Source organism: Geotrypetes seraphini, chromosome 13 (assembly GCF_902459505.1).
Source record: "Geotrypetes seraphini chromosome 13, aGeoSer1.1, whole genome shotgun sequence".
Taxonomy (NCBI): Eukaryota; Metazoa; Chordata; class Amphibia; order Gymnophiona; family Dermophiidae; genus Geotrypetes; species Geotrypetes seraphini.
Window position 1 is genome coordinate 70,352,592 of NC_047096.1, and position 20,522 is coordinate 70,373,113.

At 44.2% G+C, this 20,522-nt stretch overlaps 1 protein-coding gene across 3 annotated transcripts; it reads right to left on the bottom strand.

Moving 5' to 3' along the window:
- Positions 1-916: 916 nt before the first annotated feature.
- METTL2A (methyltransferase like 2A) lies at positions 917-20,188 on the bottom strand. 3 transcript variants are annotated; one of them, XM_033919044.1, is made up of 9 exons: positions 20,044-20,188; positions 17,614-17,705; positions 16,025-16,419; positions 15,147-15,196; positions 13,402-13,462; positions 11,423-11,562; positions 10,977-11,083; positions 10,727-10,792; positions 917-2,072 (listed from the first exon to the last, which is right to left on the bottom strand). In XM_033919044.1, exons 1-9 carry the CDS (start codon positions 20,133-20,135, stop codon positions 1,936-1,938), a joined length of 1,140 nt encoding a protein of 379 aa, XP_033774935.1. In that variant the 5' UTR covers positions 20,136-20,188; the 3' UTR covers positions 917-1,935. The 3 variants fall into 3 exon arrangements, with proteins under 3 accessions (XP_033774935.1, XP_033774934.1, XP_033774936.1); XM_033919043.1 differs by having other exon boundaries at positions 16,010-16,419; XM_033919045.1 differs by lacking the exon at positions 20,044-20,188 and adding an exon at positions 19,623-19,641 and having other exon boundaries at positions 16,010-16,419.
- Positions 20,189-20,522: the final 334 nt, after the last annotated feature.

Genomic DNA, 20,522 nt, shown 5'->3' on the forward strand with positions numbered 1-20,522 from the left:
AAGATGCTAAATGCAAGTTTCAAATGGGCTTAACTATTTTTACAAGCATTGTCCCGCATCATATGCAAATATCTTATGTATACTGAGATTCTGAGAAGTATCTCCAAGTCCTGAGGACTGGATTTGGCCATCCCTCTAATCACTTTTTCCCCAAAAAAACAGCTTCTAAGATGCTTGTTGCAGTTTTCCAGGTCTCGCTGCATCTTTGTAGGTAGAACTGATGTTTTGATGATCTTGCTTCAGGGTATGTTTTGAGGTCTACAGTTTGTCTTTATATATAGTGTGTCTTCAAATCTGATGGGCTTGAGGTGAATGAGGCAGGAAAGTCCATTGGTCACGATGTGATTGTGGTGGGAAAATCCATTGGTCTCTTTTTCTCATAGAATGGAAAATGCTTTGGGAAGTTTAAAGATGTTGTCCCCCTTGAAGTTGAGGAGAAAGCCACAACATGATAATTGAAATGCCATCAAAGCCACAGCAAGACCTGGAAAACTTCAACAACCATGATGTCAGCTGCAGAAGACTAAAAGAACAGCTTTAAGATGTTTTATTTAAATCAGATGTCATTCACATGACAATCAGGCGCAGGGGTCGCTGGAACTGTTCTTCAGATTATCAGTAATATGCCCCTATTTAGCTCTCAAGGCTTAGTTCATTCCTGCAGCAAGGCTCATGCTTATACTCCAGTTTGAATTTGGGTGCTATTACACTAACTGAAGCCCAGGCCATTCCATACACACAATAGATGAACAGTATAGGCCAGCGGGAGGGTAGGTTATTGAGCACACTCTTCTAGAAAAGCAGAGAAAGTTTGTCGTTTGTCATTTGTACACATATTTAATTTTTCATTGAGATTGTACCACGAGAAACTGTGCTCAAAACCTGCTCCACCAGCACAGGAATAACACCAAACATTTTAAAAGACAGATTTTATTACATAAGAGAATTACTGCAATATTGTCATATAACTTGTTAACAACGAAAGAGCTGTGTAAGACATTTTTTTTTTTTTTCAATTCTTCATTTATAAATTTTGACAATCTTATAGTCCAAAAGAAAAAAATCTTGTTAACAAACCTTAATCAATGAAATATAACAATTTCACAAAAGAAAGGGAAAATTTTCACAAGAAGTAGGTTGTCCACAATATATGGAGACAGAGTTAGGTTGCTGAAATATAAAACCAAAAAACATAAGGAAAACAAAAGATAGGGGTAGGAGACTCTCTAATATTTCTTAATTGAGCTAGATGACTTCAACAGAAAACTCATGTTATAGTAATAGACTGCCCCTTTGGCGGAAATAAATTTTGAAAGAAAGAAAGACAGACAGAAAGAAAGAAATGCCTAAGTCTACACATCTATTCTAGCACCTGTTAATGTAACGGGCTAAAAAACTAGTCTCATATTTCTAAAATGATGCAAATTTCAATCACAGCATCAATCCAATATTCTTTCTCTCTCCCATCTGCTAAAAGATAGACAAATAGTACTCCAGGTCCTTTAAACCCAGGCTGAGGATTGTCATGTACCACAAGTTTGTATCTGAGAGGGCTAAATCTCATAGAGACTGAAAACAAGCACTTAGCTGGACACATAGTCCATAATAGGACCAATCTTAAAATAATAAAAAATATCCTTAATAAGGCATTGTTTATTACCAAGACTAGCAGCAAACTGTGGGAACTGTTTCCAGTGGCAACTGGAATAGTGCTTTTGCTGACGCAGAATGATAGATCTGTGGTAGTTACCACCAAATCCAGAAAGAAAAAAAAGTTGGTATTTATCAGACACAATGCCCATCAAAACAGAACCTAGATTAGTGCTTCTCAACCCAGTCTTTGGTGCATAACTAGCCAGTCAGATTTCCAGGATTTCCACAATAAAACACACATTAAGAGAGTTCTGTATACAATGGAGGCCTCTTGTCCAAAAGTCATGGTTTGTGATATTTGCATTGGATCCACATACGGTACATGGTCAGCTGCTTTCCACGGTTCACCTGCAGACGGCGATCAACTATGTTCTGCACCTTTTGCAGCCCAGCAACAGTGAAGAGTCTGTGTAACTCATCTAAGTGAAAAAGCCAACATTACTGAATGCTCTTCAGTTGCCTACTTTAGGAAATAATGAAAAGGAAAAATTAGGTTCTTACCTGCTAATTTACTTTCTTTTAGCTTCTCCAGACCGGTATAGGATCTTACAAGCGGTATGTATCAGCAGGTGGAGACAAACAAAACTGGCATAGTACATAATAGGTACCTTCCCCTATTCCTATCAGTCTGCTGAATAACCAAGCAGAACTAAGAATTTGAAACAGGAGTAACAACTAACATACCCAAATGCTGTTGGAAAATGCAAAGGAGAGATCCCAGCAAGAAAATGTCCCCACAGCTCGCCAGCTATGCCAGCCGAGCCACAGCCACTGTTCTTCAATTCTCCCCGGCCCTAGAAAAATACTAGAACCCGCAGGAAAAACAAAATCTGCATGCACAACAGCCACAAGAACAACATGACAATAGGGTAGAGTCCTATACCGGTCTGGAGAAGCTAAAAAAGTAAATTAGCAGATAACCTAATTTCTCCTTTGGCACTCTCCAGACCGGTATAGGATCTTACAAGCGGGACGTACAAAAGCAGTCCCCATCATGGGTGGGACCCCCGAAGGGCCGACACCAGAACATGGTCACCGAACACCGTGTCCCAACGCGCCTGAACGTCCACACGGTAGTATCTGACAAAGGAATGCAAGGAAGACCAAACAGCAGCCTTACAAATATCCACCGGAGGCAATAACGAGACTCAGCCCAAGACGCCGCTTGACCCTGAGTGGAATGAGCCTTGAGAAATTTTGGAACAGGTTTTTTCTGAAGAAGATACGTGAACACAAGAACTTCTTTGATCCAACGCGCAATGGCAGCCTTGGAAACGCCATCCTCCTTACGAGGACCTGCAAGAAGGACAAAGAGATGATCTGATTTCCTGAACTTTTGGGTCTTCTGCACATGAGAGAATAGTTAAGCTCTGGAACGCGATGCCAGAAGATATGGTAAGAACGGATAGCGTAGCTGGTTTTAAGAAAGGTTTGGACAAGTTCCTGGAGGAAAGTCCATAGTGTGTTATTGAGAAAGACAAGGGGGAAGCCACTACTTGCCCTGTATTGGTAACATGGAATATTGCTACACCTTGGGATTTGGCCAGGTACTAGTGACTTGGATTGGCCACCGTGAGAACGGACTACTGGGCTTGATGAATGACTGGTCTGATACAGTAAGGCTATTATGTTTTTAAGTGTGAAGAACCCAACAGACATCTAGCTTGCGCAACTTCTTCTGCTCGGAAGATCCCTCCTGACTACCCAACACCGGGAGGACCACTGCCTGATTAATATGAAAAGGAGAAACTACCTTTGGCAGAAAGGAAGGAAAAGGCCTCAACACTACCCGCTCCCTAGAAATTCCAAGAAAGGAGACCTACAAGAGAGCCTGCAGCTCCGAAACACATCTAGCAGAAGTGAGTAAGGTACTTCAACAAGCAGGCGCCCAAAGGCTCAAAAGGTGGGTGCACCAGCCTGGACAAGACCAGATTCAAATCCCAAAAGGGAACCGATGGCTGCACGGGAGGCTTGAGCAATTTGGCTGCCCACAAGAAGTGAACAACATCGGGAATGGCAGTCAACCGCTGACCTCATAACAACCCCACAAAGGCCAACAAGGTTGCCAGCTGAACCCAGAGAGAAGATGAACAATGCCCGGGAGATGAACAACGCAGAGAAGAATTTTGCCCACTAATGGCCACGGGGGGAACACATACAACAGCCCCTCCGTTGGCCATGGTTGAACCAGAGCATCCAGGCCCACAGCCTGACCATGTCTGCGACGAATGAAGAAGCGGGGTGTTTTGGCATTGACACTCGTGGTCATCAGTTCCATGAGAGGCTGACCCCAAGACTGCACTATCAACTGAAAGGCCACGTGGCTGAGACACCACTCTCCGGATCTAGCACATGATGACTGAGGAAGTTTGCTTGAATATTTTCCACCCCGGCTATGTAAGAGGCGAAGATGTCCAGAAGGTGAGACTCTGCCCAGACCATGAGCAGAGCTGCCTCCTGCACCACCCGAGTGCTCTTGGTGCCTCCTAATGATTGACATAGGCCACCGTCATGACATTGTCCGACAGAACCCTGACTGACATGCCCGTCAAGAAGGAGCGGAATGCTAAAAGCGCCAGATGGATGGCTCTGGTCTCCAGAACATTGATCGACCAGGACGCCTCTTCCATAGACCAGGTGCCCTGAGCTGAGTGACTAGACACTGAGCTCCGAGGAGACTGGCACCTTCCACTGTGGTTGACTGGCACTGTCCATTGTAGTTGATCCAGACTCGTCCCTTGAACAAGAGAGGAGGGCTGGAGCCACCAACGGAGACTGCAGCGCCTCACACCCCGCCTTCCCCAAGGAGGTGTCGAATAGAACCCCAAGGTACTCCAGACGTTGAGATGGGGCCAACCGACTTTTGGAAAGTTCGACCACCCAACAACTGCAGGAACTCCACCACCCAAGCCATGACCCAGGTGCTCTCAAGTTTTATTAAAATTTGATGTGTATGCAATGTCAAATATTTCAAAGTGTATTACAAATTAGAATAGGGGAAAGATTTTACAACAATTTATTACAAAATAATGCATACATAAAAAATTTAGTACAGATACAAAAGGAAGGGGTGTGTGAAATACAATCAAAGCAGAAAGAGAACATTTATGGGTAACATCAGGGGGGGCAAAGAATGAAAAATAAGCAAAAAAGAAGAGAGAAAGAAAAAAGAAAAGAAGAATAAAAGGAAAATTAGGTCCTATAAGTAAGGACTGATTAAAATTAGATGTTTGAGATATAAGATATAGGTTTTAAACGTAGACTGGTTGTCTTGTCTCCTGAAACGACTTCGCATGAATCAACCAGTCATCCAGGTAGGGGTGCACCAGAATGCCCTCTGTCTGCAAGGCTGCTGCGACAACCACCATAACCTTGGTGAACATACAGGATGCCGTGGCCAGACCAAAAGGAAGCACGCAAAACTAATAGTGCTGACCCAAGATCGCAAAGCAAAGGAAGCGCTGATGGGAGGCCCGAATTGGAACATGCAATTAGGCCTCGGTCAGATCGAGAGAAGCTGCCAGAATGACAGACCGCAGTGCCTCCATGCGAAAAGAGGAAATTTTGAGAGCTCTGTTGACCCCTTTTAAATGTAAGATGGGCCGAAAAGTCCCCTCCTTGGGCACCACAAAGTAAATTGAGCACCTGCCGGTGCCACACTCCTGAGGGGGTACTGGAACAATCACTTTGAGATCTAGCAAGCGTTGAAGGGTCTGGCGCAAGGCATGCATCTTCCATGCCGCCCAACACGGAGAAGCTAGAAAAAGATCTGGCAGAGAGCGGGCAAACTCCAGAGCATATCCGTCCCACACCACCTCCAGGACCCACTGATCGGATTGCAGCCAATTTGGAGAAAAATTTGCACAGCCGGGCACCCACCGGAACCAGAGAGGGCACCGGCAAGCAGTCATTGGGCAGGATGGGCAGCGGGGGAACCAGCGGAGGGATTCCCAGCCCTCCGACGGGACCCCCCCAAAGTACTGCATGTGCTGATAAAAACGACCCTGGGAAAATCCCAAAGCCAGAAAAGTAGCAGCCCCACAGCCAAGATGGCAGCAACGGAACTCCCGCAGATGCCCCCGGGCAGTGCCACACCGGAACTCCCGCAGATGCCCCCGGGCAGTGCCACACCGAGCCGCCGGGCGGGCATTGTCCTCAGGCAGTTGGGCACTTTAGAGTCCATCAGAGTCTGAACCAACTTATCTAAATCCTGTCCAAATAAAAAGGACACCTGAAAGCTAAATTTAGTGAACTTAGTTTTGGATCCGCCGACCAAGCGTGAAACCACAAGGTACGACGCGTGGCCACTCCAAAAACTATAGACTTGGCTGACGTCCACACCAAGTCATAAAGGGCATCAGAGAGGAACGAGGCAGCCATCTCAATCTTTGCCACCTCCTGATCCACCAAGGACCAGTCATTGGACTCATGATCCAGGACACGCTCGGTCCACCGAAAAATGGCACAAGCCACCAGCCCCCCACAAATATCCACCTGGACCCCCAAGGCCGAGACCTCAAAATTCTGTTTAAGAATGGTCTCCAACTTACGCTCCTCAGAGTCCCGCAAGGCAGAACCGCCCTCAACAGGTACGGTATGCCACTTAGCAATCACCAAGACTACCACGTCTATCACCGGTGCCTTCAAGGTAGCCCTATCCCCCTCCGGGATGGGATACGAAGGAGCCATGGCACGCGCCAACCGAAACAGCACCTGCAGCGTATTCCACTACGCCAGGACAAAATCCCGAATATCCTAATATATAGTAAAAGAGCTGAAAGCAGCGCGGATCCCCCTAAGAAAGTCCCCCACACGCGGGGTCTCGGGTGGTGCCTCTTCAAAGCACAGCACCGAAGAGACCTGCTGAATCAGGTCTGGCAGCTCATCCCTCTGAAACAGGCACACCACAGACACCTCTTCGCTGGAAAGCAGGAAACCAGATGCCCCGCCACCAAAAGGATCCAGGTCCTCAACCAAGCTGACATGCTCCTCCGACCACAAATCCTCATCCCAAGACACCCTTGGGCACTTGGACGAGGGAAGATGAAGAGGGGACGCCAAAGGTATAGAAGAAGGCAAAGCCACAGGGGTTGCAGAGGGAACACTCCCCCCAAAACCCCCTGGGCACACGTGAGACCCTCAGCCACCTGAAAACAGGCTCTGCACAAAGCAAAAATTAAATCGGGGAAAAAAGCCTGGGGGTCCCATGGGATTCCCTGCCACAGCAGGGGACCCAGAAGAAACCTGCCCCTGTTTTTCCAATTCAGGGGGAAGGTCACCTGAGGTTGCAGACAAAATGGAAGGGCCTGTAGCAGCTGGGAAGCCTGAACTGTCCCAGCTGCTAAAGCAGGCAAGCCGACATCAGCTGTTAAAGAAACAGCTGTGAGGGAGTCCCCAGCCGAACTGGCGGAAAGGGAATCCTTTTTACCCTCACTGTCGGCGGCTGAGGAAATCCTTTCGTAGGAGAACAGAACATAAGAATTGCCGCTGCTGGGTCAGACCAGTGGTTCGTCGTGCCCAGCAGTCCGCTCACGCGGCGGCCCTCTGATCAAAGACCAGCCTAACCTAACTGAGACTAGCCTTACCTATAGACGTTCTGGTTCAGCAGGAACTTGTCTAACTTTGTCTTGAATCCCTGGAGGGTGTTTTCCCCTATGACAAACTCCGGAAGAGCATTCCAGTTTTCTACCACTCTCTGGGTGAAGAAGAACTTCCTTACATTCGTACGGAATCTATCCCCTTTCAATTTTAGAGAGTGCCCTATCATTCTCCCTACCTTGGAGAGGCTGAATAACCTGTCTATCTACTAAGTCTATTCCCTTGAATGTTTCGATCATGTCACCTCTCAATCTCCTCTGTTCGAGGGAGAAGAGGTCCAGTTTCTGTAATCTTTCACTGTATGGCAACTCCTCCAGCCCCTTAACCATCTTAGTCGCTCTTCTCTGGACCCTTTTGAGTAGTACCATGTCCTTCATGTACGGCGACCAGTGCTGGACGCAGTACTCCAGGTGAGGGCACACCATGGCCCGGTACAGCAGCATGATAACCTTCTCCGATCTGTTTGTGAACCCCTTTATCATTCCTAGCATTCTGTTCGCCCTTTTCGCTGCTGCCGCACTTTGCGTGGACGGCTTCATCGTCGATCAGAACTCCCAAGTCTCTTTCCTGGGAGGTCTCTCCAAGTACCGCCCCGGATATCCTGAGATATGCATGAGATTTTTGTTAACGACATGCATCACTTTACACTTATCCACGTTGAATCTTATTTGCCATGTCAATGCCCATTCCTCGAGCCTGATTATGTCACGTTGCAGATCTTCGCAATCCCCCTGTGTCTTCACTATTCTGAATAACTTTGTGTCATCCGCAAATTTAATCACCTCACTCATCATACCAATGTCCAGATTGTTTATAAAGATGTTGAAGAGCACGGGTCCAAGCACCGAACCCTGCGGCTACCTACTGGTGACACTCTTCCAGTCCGAGCATTGTCCATTTACCCCCACTCTCTGTTTCCTATGTTCCAGCCAGTTTTTAATCCACGTGAGTATTTCACCCTTGATTCCATTGCTCGCAATTTTCCAAAGTACTCGTTCATGCGGAACCTTGTCAAATGCCTTCTGAAAATCTAGATAGACAAGGGCAACCGGGTCGCCCTTGTCTATCTCTCTGTTTACTCCCTCAAAGAAGTGTAGCAAGTTCGTCAAACATGATCTGCCTTTGCTAAAACTGTGCTGACTGGTCCTCCCCATCGGGCTTCCCCACTGCTCCCAGCCAACTTGTGAGGCACTAGCAGCGGGGAGTTCTGGACACCTTCAAACGGAGCCGAATGCCTCGTGTCTGGAGCAGAATGAGCACTTTTTCCCCTGCAAAGTGCTCATTGCTCCATACGCGACCTAACTAAAGAAAAAGTGCCAGTTAGTTAAAAAGTACAGTAATTTACAGCAAATTTTAAGGGAAAGCAACCCTTCAGACTGGCACTACCTCAGGATTTTTTTTTTTTCCACAGAACAGACTCTACTAGCTCTCAAAGCAGTATGCCCTACTTGAATTTGTGGCAAGGCTTACTGCTGAGGCACCTCTAAAAAAATGTTGGGGAGGTGGAGGAAAGGGGGGGGAGGGACCCAGCATGAGAACCATCGGGTTTGACACCCCTAAAGTCAGACAGACCCCCAAACAGGGCCCACCCAAGTTCAATCCGACACAAAAACGGGGGCCAGGATCCTAAACAAATTCCAACAGCCCTACCAAGGGAAATGAGTACAGCTCCTCACACCTGCTGAGACTGAAAGAAGATTGATAGGGAAAGCTACCTTTAGTGTACTATTCCACAGTTTTGTTTCAGTCTCCACCTGCTGGTCATGATGGGATATATACCCACTTGTAAGATCCTACATCAGTCTGGAGAGTGCTAAAGAAGTCAGATTTAAAACTAAGAATCTGATGCAAATCTATAACTCAGGCTGCCTTTTTCAAAAAGGGCAACTGGCAGAGCAGAACAGCTCTCTGCAGGATCTGTTTTGGTTCGCTGGTTCAGCAGGAACTTGTCTAACTTTGTCTTGAATCCCTGAAGGGTGTTTTCCCCTATAACAGCCTCCGGAAGAGCGTTCCAGTTTTCTACCACTTTCTGGGTGAAGAAGAACTTCCTTACGTTTATACATAATCTATCCGCTTTTAACTTTTAGAGAGTGCCCTCTCGTTCTCTCTACCTTGGAGAGGGTGAACAATCTGTCTTTATCTACTAAGTCTATTCTCTTATCCTCTACTGCCAACTCCCGACTCCATCCCTTATGCATTGCTGCACCGTATGCCTGGAACAACCTACCTGACTCGGTTTGTGAGGCTCCATCTCTGGCAGTATTCAAATCAAGTCCTAACCCCACTGATTTGTAAAAGCACCTTATTTGTCTATCATTTCTCCTGTAGTCCCTGACCCTCTCTACCTCTTCATCCCTTTGTATTTCCCTACATGAACTGCATATATTCTGTCATAAGGCTCTGTCAAGAAGGGATCATCTCCTGTGTGTTTAATGTACAGTGATGAAATTTGCAGATGACATTAAACTGTTTGTCACACCCTTGGCCCGACCTACCCGAAGGTGTAGGCCGAGTTTCTATTCACCGCCTACCGGAGTATAGGCCAAGTGTTCGTACACCACCTACCAAGGATGTAGGCCGAATGTCCTAGCTAGCTGGAGTTTAGATGCTCCGAAAAGGTTTCGGGCTTACCAAGAGTTAGGCCAAAGCCAGCATTCCTCCTCTCAATGATTGGCTGAGGGAGATGGTGAAATTGAACTTGAATTTCAGAAATAAAGTTATCTTTTGGATCAAATATAGAGTTTAAACCCTAAAATCACAATAGCTGCATTTCTGATCCCTTTCATCAGGGAAAACCTCCCACTACAGAGCACTGTGTACACCACTCTTGAAAAGCTGCAGTTAAGAGATTTTATCTGTTGCTCCACCAGAAAGGGCACATGCCTCTATGAAGTTAGATGTTCAGGTTATCATCTCACTACTTTTTTATAATGATGTAGGCAGCTACCAAAACTTGATGCCAAGGATGTGTGGGTGGCTGCACACTGGATTATGTGTACCCAAGATTTTAGAGAACAAATACTGGCTTTGGGTAAGGAGCAAACCAAGCCTCTATCAAACAGGATGGATACAAATAACTGGGCAGACTAGATAACATAGTAGATGACAGCAGATAAAGACCAGAATGGTCCATCCAGTCTGCCCAACCCAATTCAATTTAAATTTTATAAATTTAAATTTTTCTTCTTAGCTATTTCTGGGCAAGAATCCAAAGCTCTACCCGGTACTGTGCTTGGGTTCCAATTGTTGAAGTCTCCATCAAATCTCACTCCAGCCCATCTATACCCTCCCAGCCCAGTTAGGAACACGGTGCATGATGGAAAAAATAAAAAGTAACTATGTATGCATAATAAAAAAAAGTCACAGAAAAATTTTGGAATCCCTTAAACCACTACATTTGAATTTGATTCTCTGGGAAATCAGTATGATCTGGAAAGATAAATAGCTTTTAGATAATAACTGCTCAGTTTGGTACCTTGTGTGAAAAAGTAGACTCTGGTCCCATCTCCTCTCACGTAGAAATTCTCAGACAGACAATGACCTGTAGAGGGAAGAGGGACTAATATCACCAGTGCAGGTCAACAGAAAACTACAGTGAAATAATGAAGATCATATGTGTAAACAGCAACCAGAGCAATAGGAATCCAACAGAAACTCCAGCAGATAAATGGCAGTCTCCTAGATACCTGATCAAAGGAAAAGAGAAAGTGGAAGAGATTTGGTACCTTTTTTGAACCGCAGTTGGGCCATGTCATACTGTCCATAATCTCTTAAGAGAATCAGCCCTCCAGGCTTCAGCAGCCGGCTTAATCTATTAATAGCACTCTGCATCCTGGAGAAAGAGGGTAAGTGACAAAAAAAACCCACCAAATTACTGGCACTGCAGCAATCTTAAGGCAGGCTAACCCCAGCTCCCGCAATCTGTAGCCTAATTCCACCTGGATCTTCTACCCCTACAAAGCCTTGGGAACCTCTGGTGCTAAGCAGTCTAACAAATATTTGCCTACTTGCCTTTCTGATGCAATGCAGAAAAAGGCAGAAATCTTATACATACTTAAAAAAAAGGTATCTTCTTTCATGCACACATATGCTCTTCACCACTTATTAACTGGCTAAATCTTGCTAAATCCACAGCAGCTGCAGCATGGCACAAAGGAGTGGATGAGCTTACTTGTCTGGGAGAATTGCTGACAAGACAAAGATAAGAATGACAATATCCAGACTATGTTCTGGCACTGGATAATCAAACTGCTCCTCTGCTATGTCATGAACGAAGGCAAAACAGCGGGAAGGATCATATGCTGGATGGCCCTGGAAAAAAAGAAACCACACATGAATTTCCCCATACTGGGGACCTATAGTATGTAATCACTTTTCCCTAGAACAGGGGTAGGGAACTCCGGTCTTCGAGAGCTGTATTCCAGTCGGGTTTTCAGGATTTCCCCAATGAATATGCATTGAAAGTAGTGCATGCAAATAGATCTTATGCATATTCATTGCGGAAATCCTGAAAACCCGACTGGAATACGGCTCTCGAGGACCGAAGTTCCCTACCCCTGCCCTAGACAGAATGAAAGCAAATTTTGCAAACAACCTCTACACACAGGGTGTTGTTACCAAGAGCCAGGTAAAGCTTCCTGCAACTTTTCAAAACTTCTAGTTTTATGCATCCTGTGAACCAAAAGGAGATTCTTCTAGTTTCTGGTATTACAAATTCTCCAAAGTACTATGTGAGACTTGTATCAATAAATTAGTAGAAGAGCAAAGAATATACTGCTGAAAATGTAAAGTTATAAAAGATAATACACTACAAGACCTGAATATGTATACCCTAGAGGAAAGGAGAGACAGGGGAGATATGATTCAGACGTTCAAATACTAGAAGGGTATTAACGTAGAACAAAATCTTTTCCAGAGAAAGGAAAATGGTAAAACCAGAGGACATAATTTGAGGTTGAAGGGTGGTAGATTCAGGGGCAATGTTAGGAAATTCTACTTTACGGAGAGGGTAGTGGATGCCTGGAATGCGCTCCCAAGAGAGGTGGTAGAGAATAAAACTGTGACTGAGTTCAAAGAAGCGTGGGATGAACACAGAAGATTTAGAATCAGAAAATAATATTAAATATTGAACTAGGCCAGTACTGGGCAGACTTGCACGGTCTGTGTCTGTGTATGGTCGTTTGGTAGAGGATGGGCTGGGGAGGGCTTCAATGGCTGGGAGGGTGTAGATGGGCTGGAGTAAGTCTTAACAGAGATTTCGGCAGTTGGAACCCAAGCACAGTACCGGGTAAAGCTTTAGATTCTTGCCCAGAAATATCTAAGAAGAAAAAAAATTAAAAAAATAAAAATTTAAATTGAATCAGGTTGGGCAGACTGGATGGACCATTCGGGTCTTTATCTGCCGTCATCTACTATGTTACTATGTAAGACAAGATGGAGAGACTCGTGTCCTATGCTAAAGGTAGCACCATTTAAAATTCCATTTTCTAAACACCTACTATAATGTGTTTTTGAATTGTCTTCCGATTATATTTTTAAACCGTTGTGGTAATACAGAGCAGGGCTGAGCTTTCAGTTAAAAAAGAGGCAGGGCCTGAGGTTAGGGTAGTGGGCTAAGAACACCAAAGCTCAGGGCTAAAACCCTGTTTCTGTCACAGAGGCTACTTGCAAACTCCCACTGACTCAGGTGCTTACTTAAACTATCAACTCTTTGGAACAGGGACTCCACCTATACAGGATTTCTTGAACAGATGTGATTCATGAATATGTTGAACCTCACAGCAGATGGATGCTTTCTGATTTCACCAACTGTCATAGGTTATACAAGAAAAATTAAGTCAATTTTATAAAAGAATCTCAAACTGATCTATAGACATGTTAAGACATTTTGGGATAGAGGAGTATGTTCCATAATACTGAACAACAATCTAAATAGGAACACAATGTGAGTATTGGGATAGTACAATTAGGATTTCTGAAATGACTAGCATGTCTTAACTCTTAATGCCTGGATTTTCATACAGATATTACTGTGCTTTTAAGAAGCATGGGAAGGATGAGCCTCTAAAATGAGTGATAAACCAAAGCTTGAAATTATTCCATCTCACCCTGGTTCAATGGGTTATGATACTGCACACACATGCCACACACCTTGAGAAGTTCCACAGCAGTGCTGGAGAAATCACAGCAATATACAAAGAGAGATGGATCACTGAAGAAGAGGAAGACAGACAATGTTACAAAATCTTTCCAGGAGTTTAAAACAGGGGAAGAACTTTACTCTCAGCTTTTCCAACTGCACCATTAGACTTGTGGAGGGGCATAATAAAAAAAAAACATCCAAGTCCCCTTTTGGCCTAAGGCCCTAAACGTTGAAAGTAGAAGCAGGGAAAATGTCCATTATCAAAAAAAACATCCAATATGAGATTTTTTTGATAATGGCCTGCCTCTATGTTCAGCTGTTTAAACACCCAGACCACCACTACATCTACACTTACCGCATATAATGAACCAAAAAAAAAAGCCTAAGTCCCAAACGCCCAAAGCCAGGCCTTTTAGGTGAAGGAGGAGCCAGTCCTTCACCTAAAAGCTGGATTCTGTAACCGGTGTCTGTCAAAAACAACATCGGTTACAGAATCCACCCCCCCCCCCAGCAACTATCATGGCAGTAGAGATTGGCTCATCTACCCTGCCGCAATAGCCCAACCTCAGGCCCCACCTGTGGGCGGGGTTTGAGGCGCCTGGGCCAATCAGACCCTAAGGCTTGCCATTCGATGGATGACGGGCCTGCCAGACGGATGGGCTTGGGACCTGTCCGTCCAGCCAACTTTTTTACAGGTACAGGGGGGAGAGTGTCTGGTGGTGTCGCAGGGTCGGCGTGGGGGGGGGTGGTCTCGCAGGTGGGGGGTGTTCGGTGGGCCGATTGGGGATTCGGGGGACAGTCGTGGGGGGCTGTATCGGGGCAGGAAGGCTTGGGATCCCTCCTGCCCGTATCTTAGTGGGGGGTCGCCTGGGCAGGAGGGGTTGGGCTTCCTCCTTCCCAGATCGTTGTCAGGCAGGGTGGGGGGGGTCGCCTGGGCAGGAGAATTTGGGCTCCTTCCTGCCCGGATTGTTCAGAACGTGAACTCGCAGGCCTTGAGCATGTGCAGATGCTCAAGGCCCAGCAGAGGAGGACGATCTTCGGGCACCGGCACCAAGCACAGGACATGCCGGTGCCCAGATGACTGTAAGAAGCGGCGGGGGGGGGGGGGGGGTGCCCAATTGCGGAGGGGGGTGCTCGATCGCGTCGGGGGGGGGGTGCCAGATCACAGGGGGGCGCTCGTAAATTGAGCGACGCTCGGTTTCTGAGGTGCCGATTTTGCAAATGTTTTGCTCGTCTTGCAAAACACTCGCAAACTGGTGCACTCGTAAACAGGTACCACTGTACCTATTTAGGCCACTTTTTAGATGTTTTGGGTTTTTAAAAAAAATTTTATTATGAGCCCCATCCTGTATAATAATAATTAAAAAAATATAATTACAATGACAAATGTGCAGAAGTCTAATGGTTTTATTGGTTCTGGATAAAACTATATGCTTTCATCTTTCCTCCGAACAAAAAAAAACCAAGCCCTAGACTGAATATTTTCAGACTACACCAATCTTTTCCCAAGAACAGGCAAAGATAGCTTCCCAGCACACTGAATGATTCATTATAACTTTTTTACTCATTCTGTATTTATGGGGAAAAATAGCTTAGTGAATCAGACTCTACTTGTCTCATCACTGCTGGAGTACACAGAAAGGTTAGCTACCGTACCATATGTTTGCTCTTTAGAAAACTCAAGGGCCAGATCACTAGAGTTAGAGGACAAAATCTGACATTAAAGGCTATTTTGGATCAAACTAAAACTTACTTATTTGTTTGTAAGATTGGAAAGACAGTATTTCCAACTCCACAGCCAACCTGTTAAAAGATAAATATAATAATCATTCCTCCCGGATTCTTACAGTCCCACAACAATTGCTCAAAATTAATAAAAGGCCATCCAAAACTGGGAAAAAATAACCATGACAGAAAAGAGTTATGACATTTCAAGTTTTAAAAAACACAAGACTCTATCTTTAAAATACAAACAAAAAACATTTAAAAAAAAATTCCAGGCACAATCCAGCACATGTTAATTAAACTTTGGGCTCCTTTCACAAAGGGCCTTAACACGCGCTAAAATACTGCGTGCGCTAGCCGTTACCGCCTCCTCTTGAACAGGCGGTAATTTTTCAGGTAGCACGCGCTATAGCGCACGCTAATCCAGTGCGTGCGCTAAAACGCTAGCACACCTTTGTAAAAGGAGCCCTTTGACTCACTGTAATGTAGTCTAAAACATCACCATCAGGGTGCCATGTAGTAATCAAAATAGAGTCAGATAACCCAACTACATACACCACCATCAAAACAAGACTAATTTTACTTGTAAATGTTACTTTTTAGAGTTTCTCTCACTATGTCACTTAACTGACTTAGTGCTGCTGTGCTTACTACAATCAGCACCCCCTCTTTATGTAGTTATCATATCAACTCACAAAGCAAGAATATAGTGTGAACAGCTGGAGTGAAAAATTTGAAGAAAAAAAAAAAAAAAGGGAAGAATAAGTAGTCATTTCATGTCTTCCAAGTTCCAAATTCAATGTTTTGTTTGAGGGTCAGTGCCAAGGTACTGGAGATTAAGTCTCCTCTTTGTTAGGGCTGACTGAAATAGAAATTTATCTAAATTCATACCAAAGCATAAAGTACCTCCAATATACGAAATGAGGCCAAGGACCCTGGGAAGTCATCAGTGATTTTCATGTCATTAAGTTTCCTTAATGGGTCCCAAAGCAAATCAAAATCTTCAACGTGACGCTTATGAAGAGGATTCTGTTCTGTATTCACCATTTGCTCTGGCATTTGGGTCTCTGCAAAACTGGGCCAGTCTTCCCTACTCTTCTGATTAGGATCAATAGCACCTTCACAGCTGCTATTCTGCAAGACCATCGCTGGTGACATCAGTTTCTGTGACTGTCTCTGTGGCCAGTTTGGTGCCAGTTCTGGAAATTCAGTGAAAAGCCAGTGCCTGTCCTTAAAAAAGCCATTTTCATGGATCATATAGAAATCATTCCAGTATTTGCTGGCCTTGGTCTCATATTCCACTGTAAAAGGAGATTAAAACAACCATAGCAACAATAAGCTTATCTTTACAAAAAAAAAAAAAAGTATGCAGAAGAGAGACAGCTCAACTAGACAAAGATCAAAATGTAAGCAACTCACACAAAATTCCAAACCTAGGACCTCTTTTACAAAGCCATGGTAGCGATTCTCCTGCATTCCTATGGGCTTCAAGAGAATCACTACTGTGGCTTTGTAAAAGGAGCCCCTAGAAAGCAAAACCTCAAAGACTCATAGCACCCAGGGATGTTATGAATGTAGGCCAGCAGTAGAAAAATATTTTGAAAGTCTTCAGTAAGTGGAAAACATTCTTTATAGAATTTCTGCTTGTCCTAAATCTAAATGTTGCTTTATTCTGCCATTTCTGCTCTCCCTATTTACCCTTCCCAAATAGCCTCTTCCTTTTGCAGCCCAGAAGCTAGCCTGGCCCCAGCTATGGCAGCACCTGCATCCAAGTTTGGCGACTACTACTACTATTAATTATTTCTATAGCACTACTAGACGTACACAGAGCTTACAATCTAAACAGCTAAGACAAACAGGATGTCATGGATACAGTTAAGGGGAATGGTTAATCTGCTTGCTGGATTGGAGGGCAGAGGAGTAGGGTTAAGGATTGAAGGCTATATCAAAAAGATGGGTTTTCAGTCTGCTTTTAAACAAGGTAAGGTAAGGGGCTTGATGGACAAACTCAAGTAATTTATTCCAGGCATAGAGGGCAGTTAGATGAAAGGAATGAAGTCTGGAATTGGCAGTGGAGGAGAAGAGTAAAGCTAAGAGCAGCTTATCTGAGGAACATCACAGACCATGAATTTTAGGCCTAGGTGAACTGGTACCTAGGTATTTTTCTGCTATAGAACAGAAGCTTTATTCAGTCAATAAGAACTTTCTAGCAGCATCTAGCTCATCCCCATTCTTATGAAGAAATGCTCTTAACATATTAGCTGGTAGGGGTGGGTGGCAAGAGGGTATTTAGAAGAAGACAGTAATATTCTTACAATTTCCACAGTACTCCAAGAGACAATTTGTAAGAAAGGAATTTCTGAGATCCAAACTGGTTTCATCTGCCTGTCACCTCACTGAGCATTGATTTCTATTAAAAACATATGCCACTTTACCAGACACCATTTTACCAGCCCAAAGAGATTCTTATGTTCCTTTCTCCAAAATTTCAATACCTTGCTTCTCTAGAGGGACCAGCTGCTCACTGTGTTCTCTAACTTTCTCCTGGGCCACTGCTTCCTGCTCATCAGACCATTCCACGTTATCCCTAAAAGGGGGAAAAAATAAACATGAAATATGTCCTTATCTTTAGAACGGTAAAGCAAGCCAACCAGCTTCTAGCTTGTGTCAAAATAAAGCCACATCAAATTAATTGTTAATTTGCAACTTATTATGATACCAAATGTCTATCTTCTGTTCATTACAATGAATTCTGTCCTCTCTGATTAAGGCTACATTTTACTGTACTGGGTGTAGTCAGGGCCATGTAACAATGTAGTAAAATAATTTTACTTTGTTACTTTTTTTTTATATACTTTTTGCCTGTAATGAGATATAAAACAAATAAGGCACTTTGTACTTGTAACCAATTACTTTTCTTGCATACTTCCCTACTTTGTAACGAAGTACTCAAGTTAAAAAGTCATTTGCAAAAAAGCTTGAACTTTAACAGGAAGCGTGCCCCATTTCCATTCAGCATCTCGGTTTGTCTCCCCTTTTCACCCTGCTACGGGGGTGAGAATGGTGAATGAAGATCAAGTTCAACAAACTAAAAGAGAATGGAAATAATCGCTGTCTTCATCTTCCATTTGCACTTCTGCTGCTCTGCCAGAAACATCCCTCCCTAATAGGAAGTCATTTTCAGAGGGGGTGGAGGTGGCAGCTGAGTGCATAGAAGCCAAGGCCCTGTGATCAGCAGCAGCTGTGGTGAACAAGAATGATGAATGAGACAAGTTCAATAATGAAGAGAATAGTCACCGTCTTCAGCCTCCATGTTGTACATACACAACATTGGAGTGAAGGAGTCTGAGACTGGTTTTCCTAAGTGTTGAACTAAGTTTTCTCTTTAATAAAATGCTGAATTATGTTTAGCTGCAGACCTAACTTATCTCATGTTCTAGCCTGCCTGCCTTGAGTGTTAGCTTGGACATTCTAACTTCTTATGGCTATCTCAGCATAAATGACATGTAACAGAAAGACTGTAGGGCCTAGATAAGTGACCTGCTAGTGTGAGCTGAGAACCAATGATTGTTAAGAAAAGTAACATGTGAAAAGTTTTTTCTAGAATTCAGTTGTATAGCCAGAAGAATGTATAAATATCTCTGTAACATCCTGGTTTCGGCACTTCTGAAGCCAGCTTGGGAGTCGCATACATATGCTAATAAACCATCTGTGCTTTCTTCAAGTCTCTAGTTTTTTTGGCTGCCCAAAGTGACCTTTCAGGAGGAGTGAAATCAGCAGCGGACAGATATAATGATACTTTTTACTTTGTAATTAAAACATGTTTTACCCTAGTACATTTGTACTTTTAAGCAATTTCTGGACCCCTTACTTACCACTTTTACTTAAGTACTTCATAATCCAGTACTTGTTGCTTTTTAAAAGTATTTAAGCTAAAAGTATGACCACAGCCCTGCAAATGATAAATCAATATTGGCTGCCCATCAGCACAATTCACAAGACAGCTGAATTAACTAATAAACATAGAAAATACATCAATAATATCCTCTGAAGGGCACAAGATATGTTTTGCTAGAACTAAAACCAGTACAAAAACTCAAAAACTCAGTTTCTTTTGCTGAGCTGTCTTCTATTATAAAACTCACTTCCACTATCCCCTCCCTCCCACCCAAAATTTAGAGCTACCCTCAAAACATCTATTTAAGCAGGCCTTTGATGATGTGTTGTAACTGCACCAGTGCCTATCTCCCTCTTCTGTCTCCTATCCCTATGCCACCTTTCCTTTATCCCCTTGCTCCCCTGCTATTTTAGCTGTTCTAGAGTTTATCCCTATTTCATTTGATTTTGCATTGTAAAGATTTTTCCATAAAATACCAATGATGTCAAATCATATGATATGTGAAGCTATATATTATAGTTATTTACAACTACCATTGAAGCCAGCTCTGTGGGTGCTTGAGCACCCCCAATATTGATTTAAAAAAAAAAAAAAAAAAAAACCAACCAACAACTCCTTGATTATGTGCAGGGAGGGGTAATTTCTATTGGGTTTAGCACTCCCAATCATTTTGAAAAGTTGATTCCTATGACAACTGGTACTCCTGTTCATGGTTGGTTTCACTCTGATTCAGTCTACTGGTCCCAAAATCTGCAGGGCTGGCATTCCTCCTCCCCATCAGCACTATTTCTGTGCACATCTCTGGCCCAAAGGATCATTCACTCTCAAATGTTCACCGGCCCAAGGACGATTCCTCCACAATTGACTGAATTATGCAGACATGCCGTTCCAGCCCACGAGAGCAACTTCACTCGCATTCCCCCCACTAGCCGCTGAACTACAAAAGCTACACAGGAGATTCCGCTCCCACCTTCCATGGGGCGGAAAGCTCCTATCGCCTACCCCCATACGGGTCCTTTATTCTTACCAGGCGTTGTGCTGAAACACCCTGCCTGGGTCGGTCAGAAACCGCGAGCCAAACGGCGGTCTCTTCCCGCAGTTTTTGCAGGGCGCCGCCATGATGGGACAGGAAGACGGAAATCATCACACGCGTGAGCATTTCCTGTCATAGCAAGAAGAAAGGTGATTGGGCGGAGCGGGGAAGGAAATCCTGGTTACTATGACAACGCCTGCGTCAGGACCTTACACCAGTGCTGAGGCGTGAGGCACCCGATAGCAGCATTAGTGCCCTCTGGTGATCCGCTTAAAGAGAACTACTACTACGAACTATGTATCACTTATATGGCGCTGAAAGGCGTACGCAGCGCTGTACATTTTGACATTGAATAGACCAGTGGTTCCCAACCCTGTCCTGGAGGAACACCAGGCCAATTGGGTTTTCAGGCTAGCCCTAATGAATATGCATGAAGCAAATTTGCATGCCTATCACTTCCATCATATGCAAAT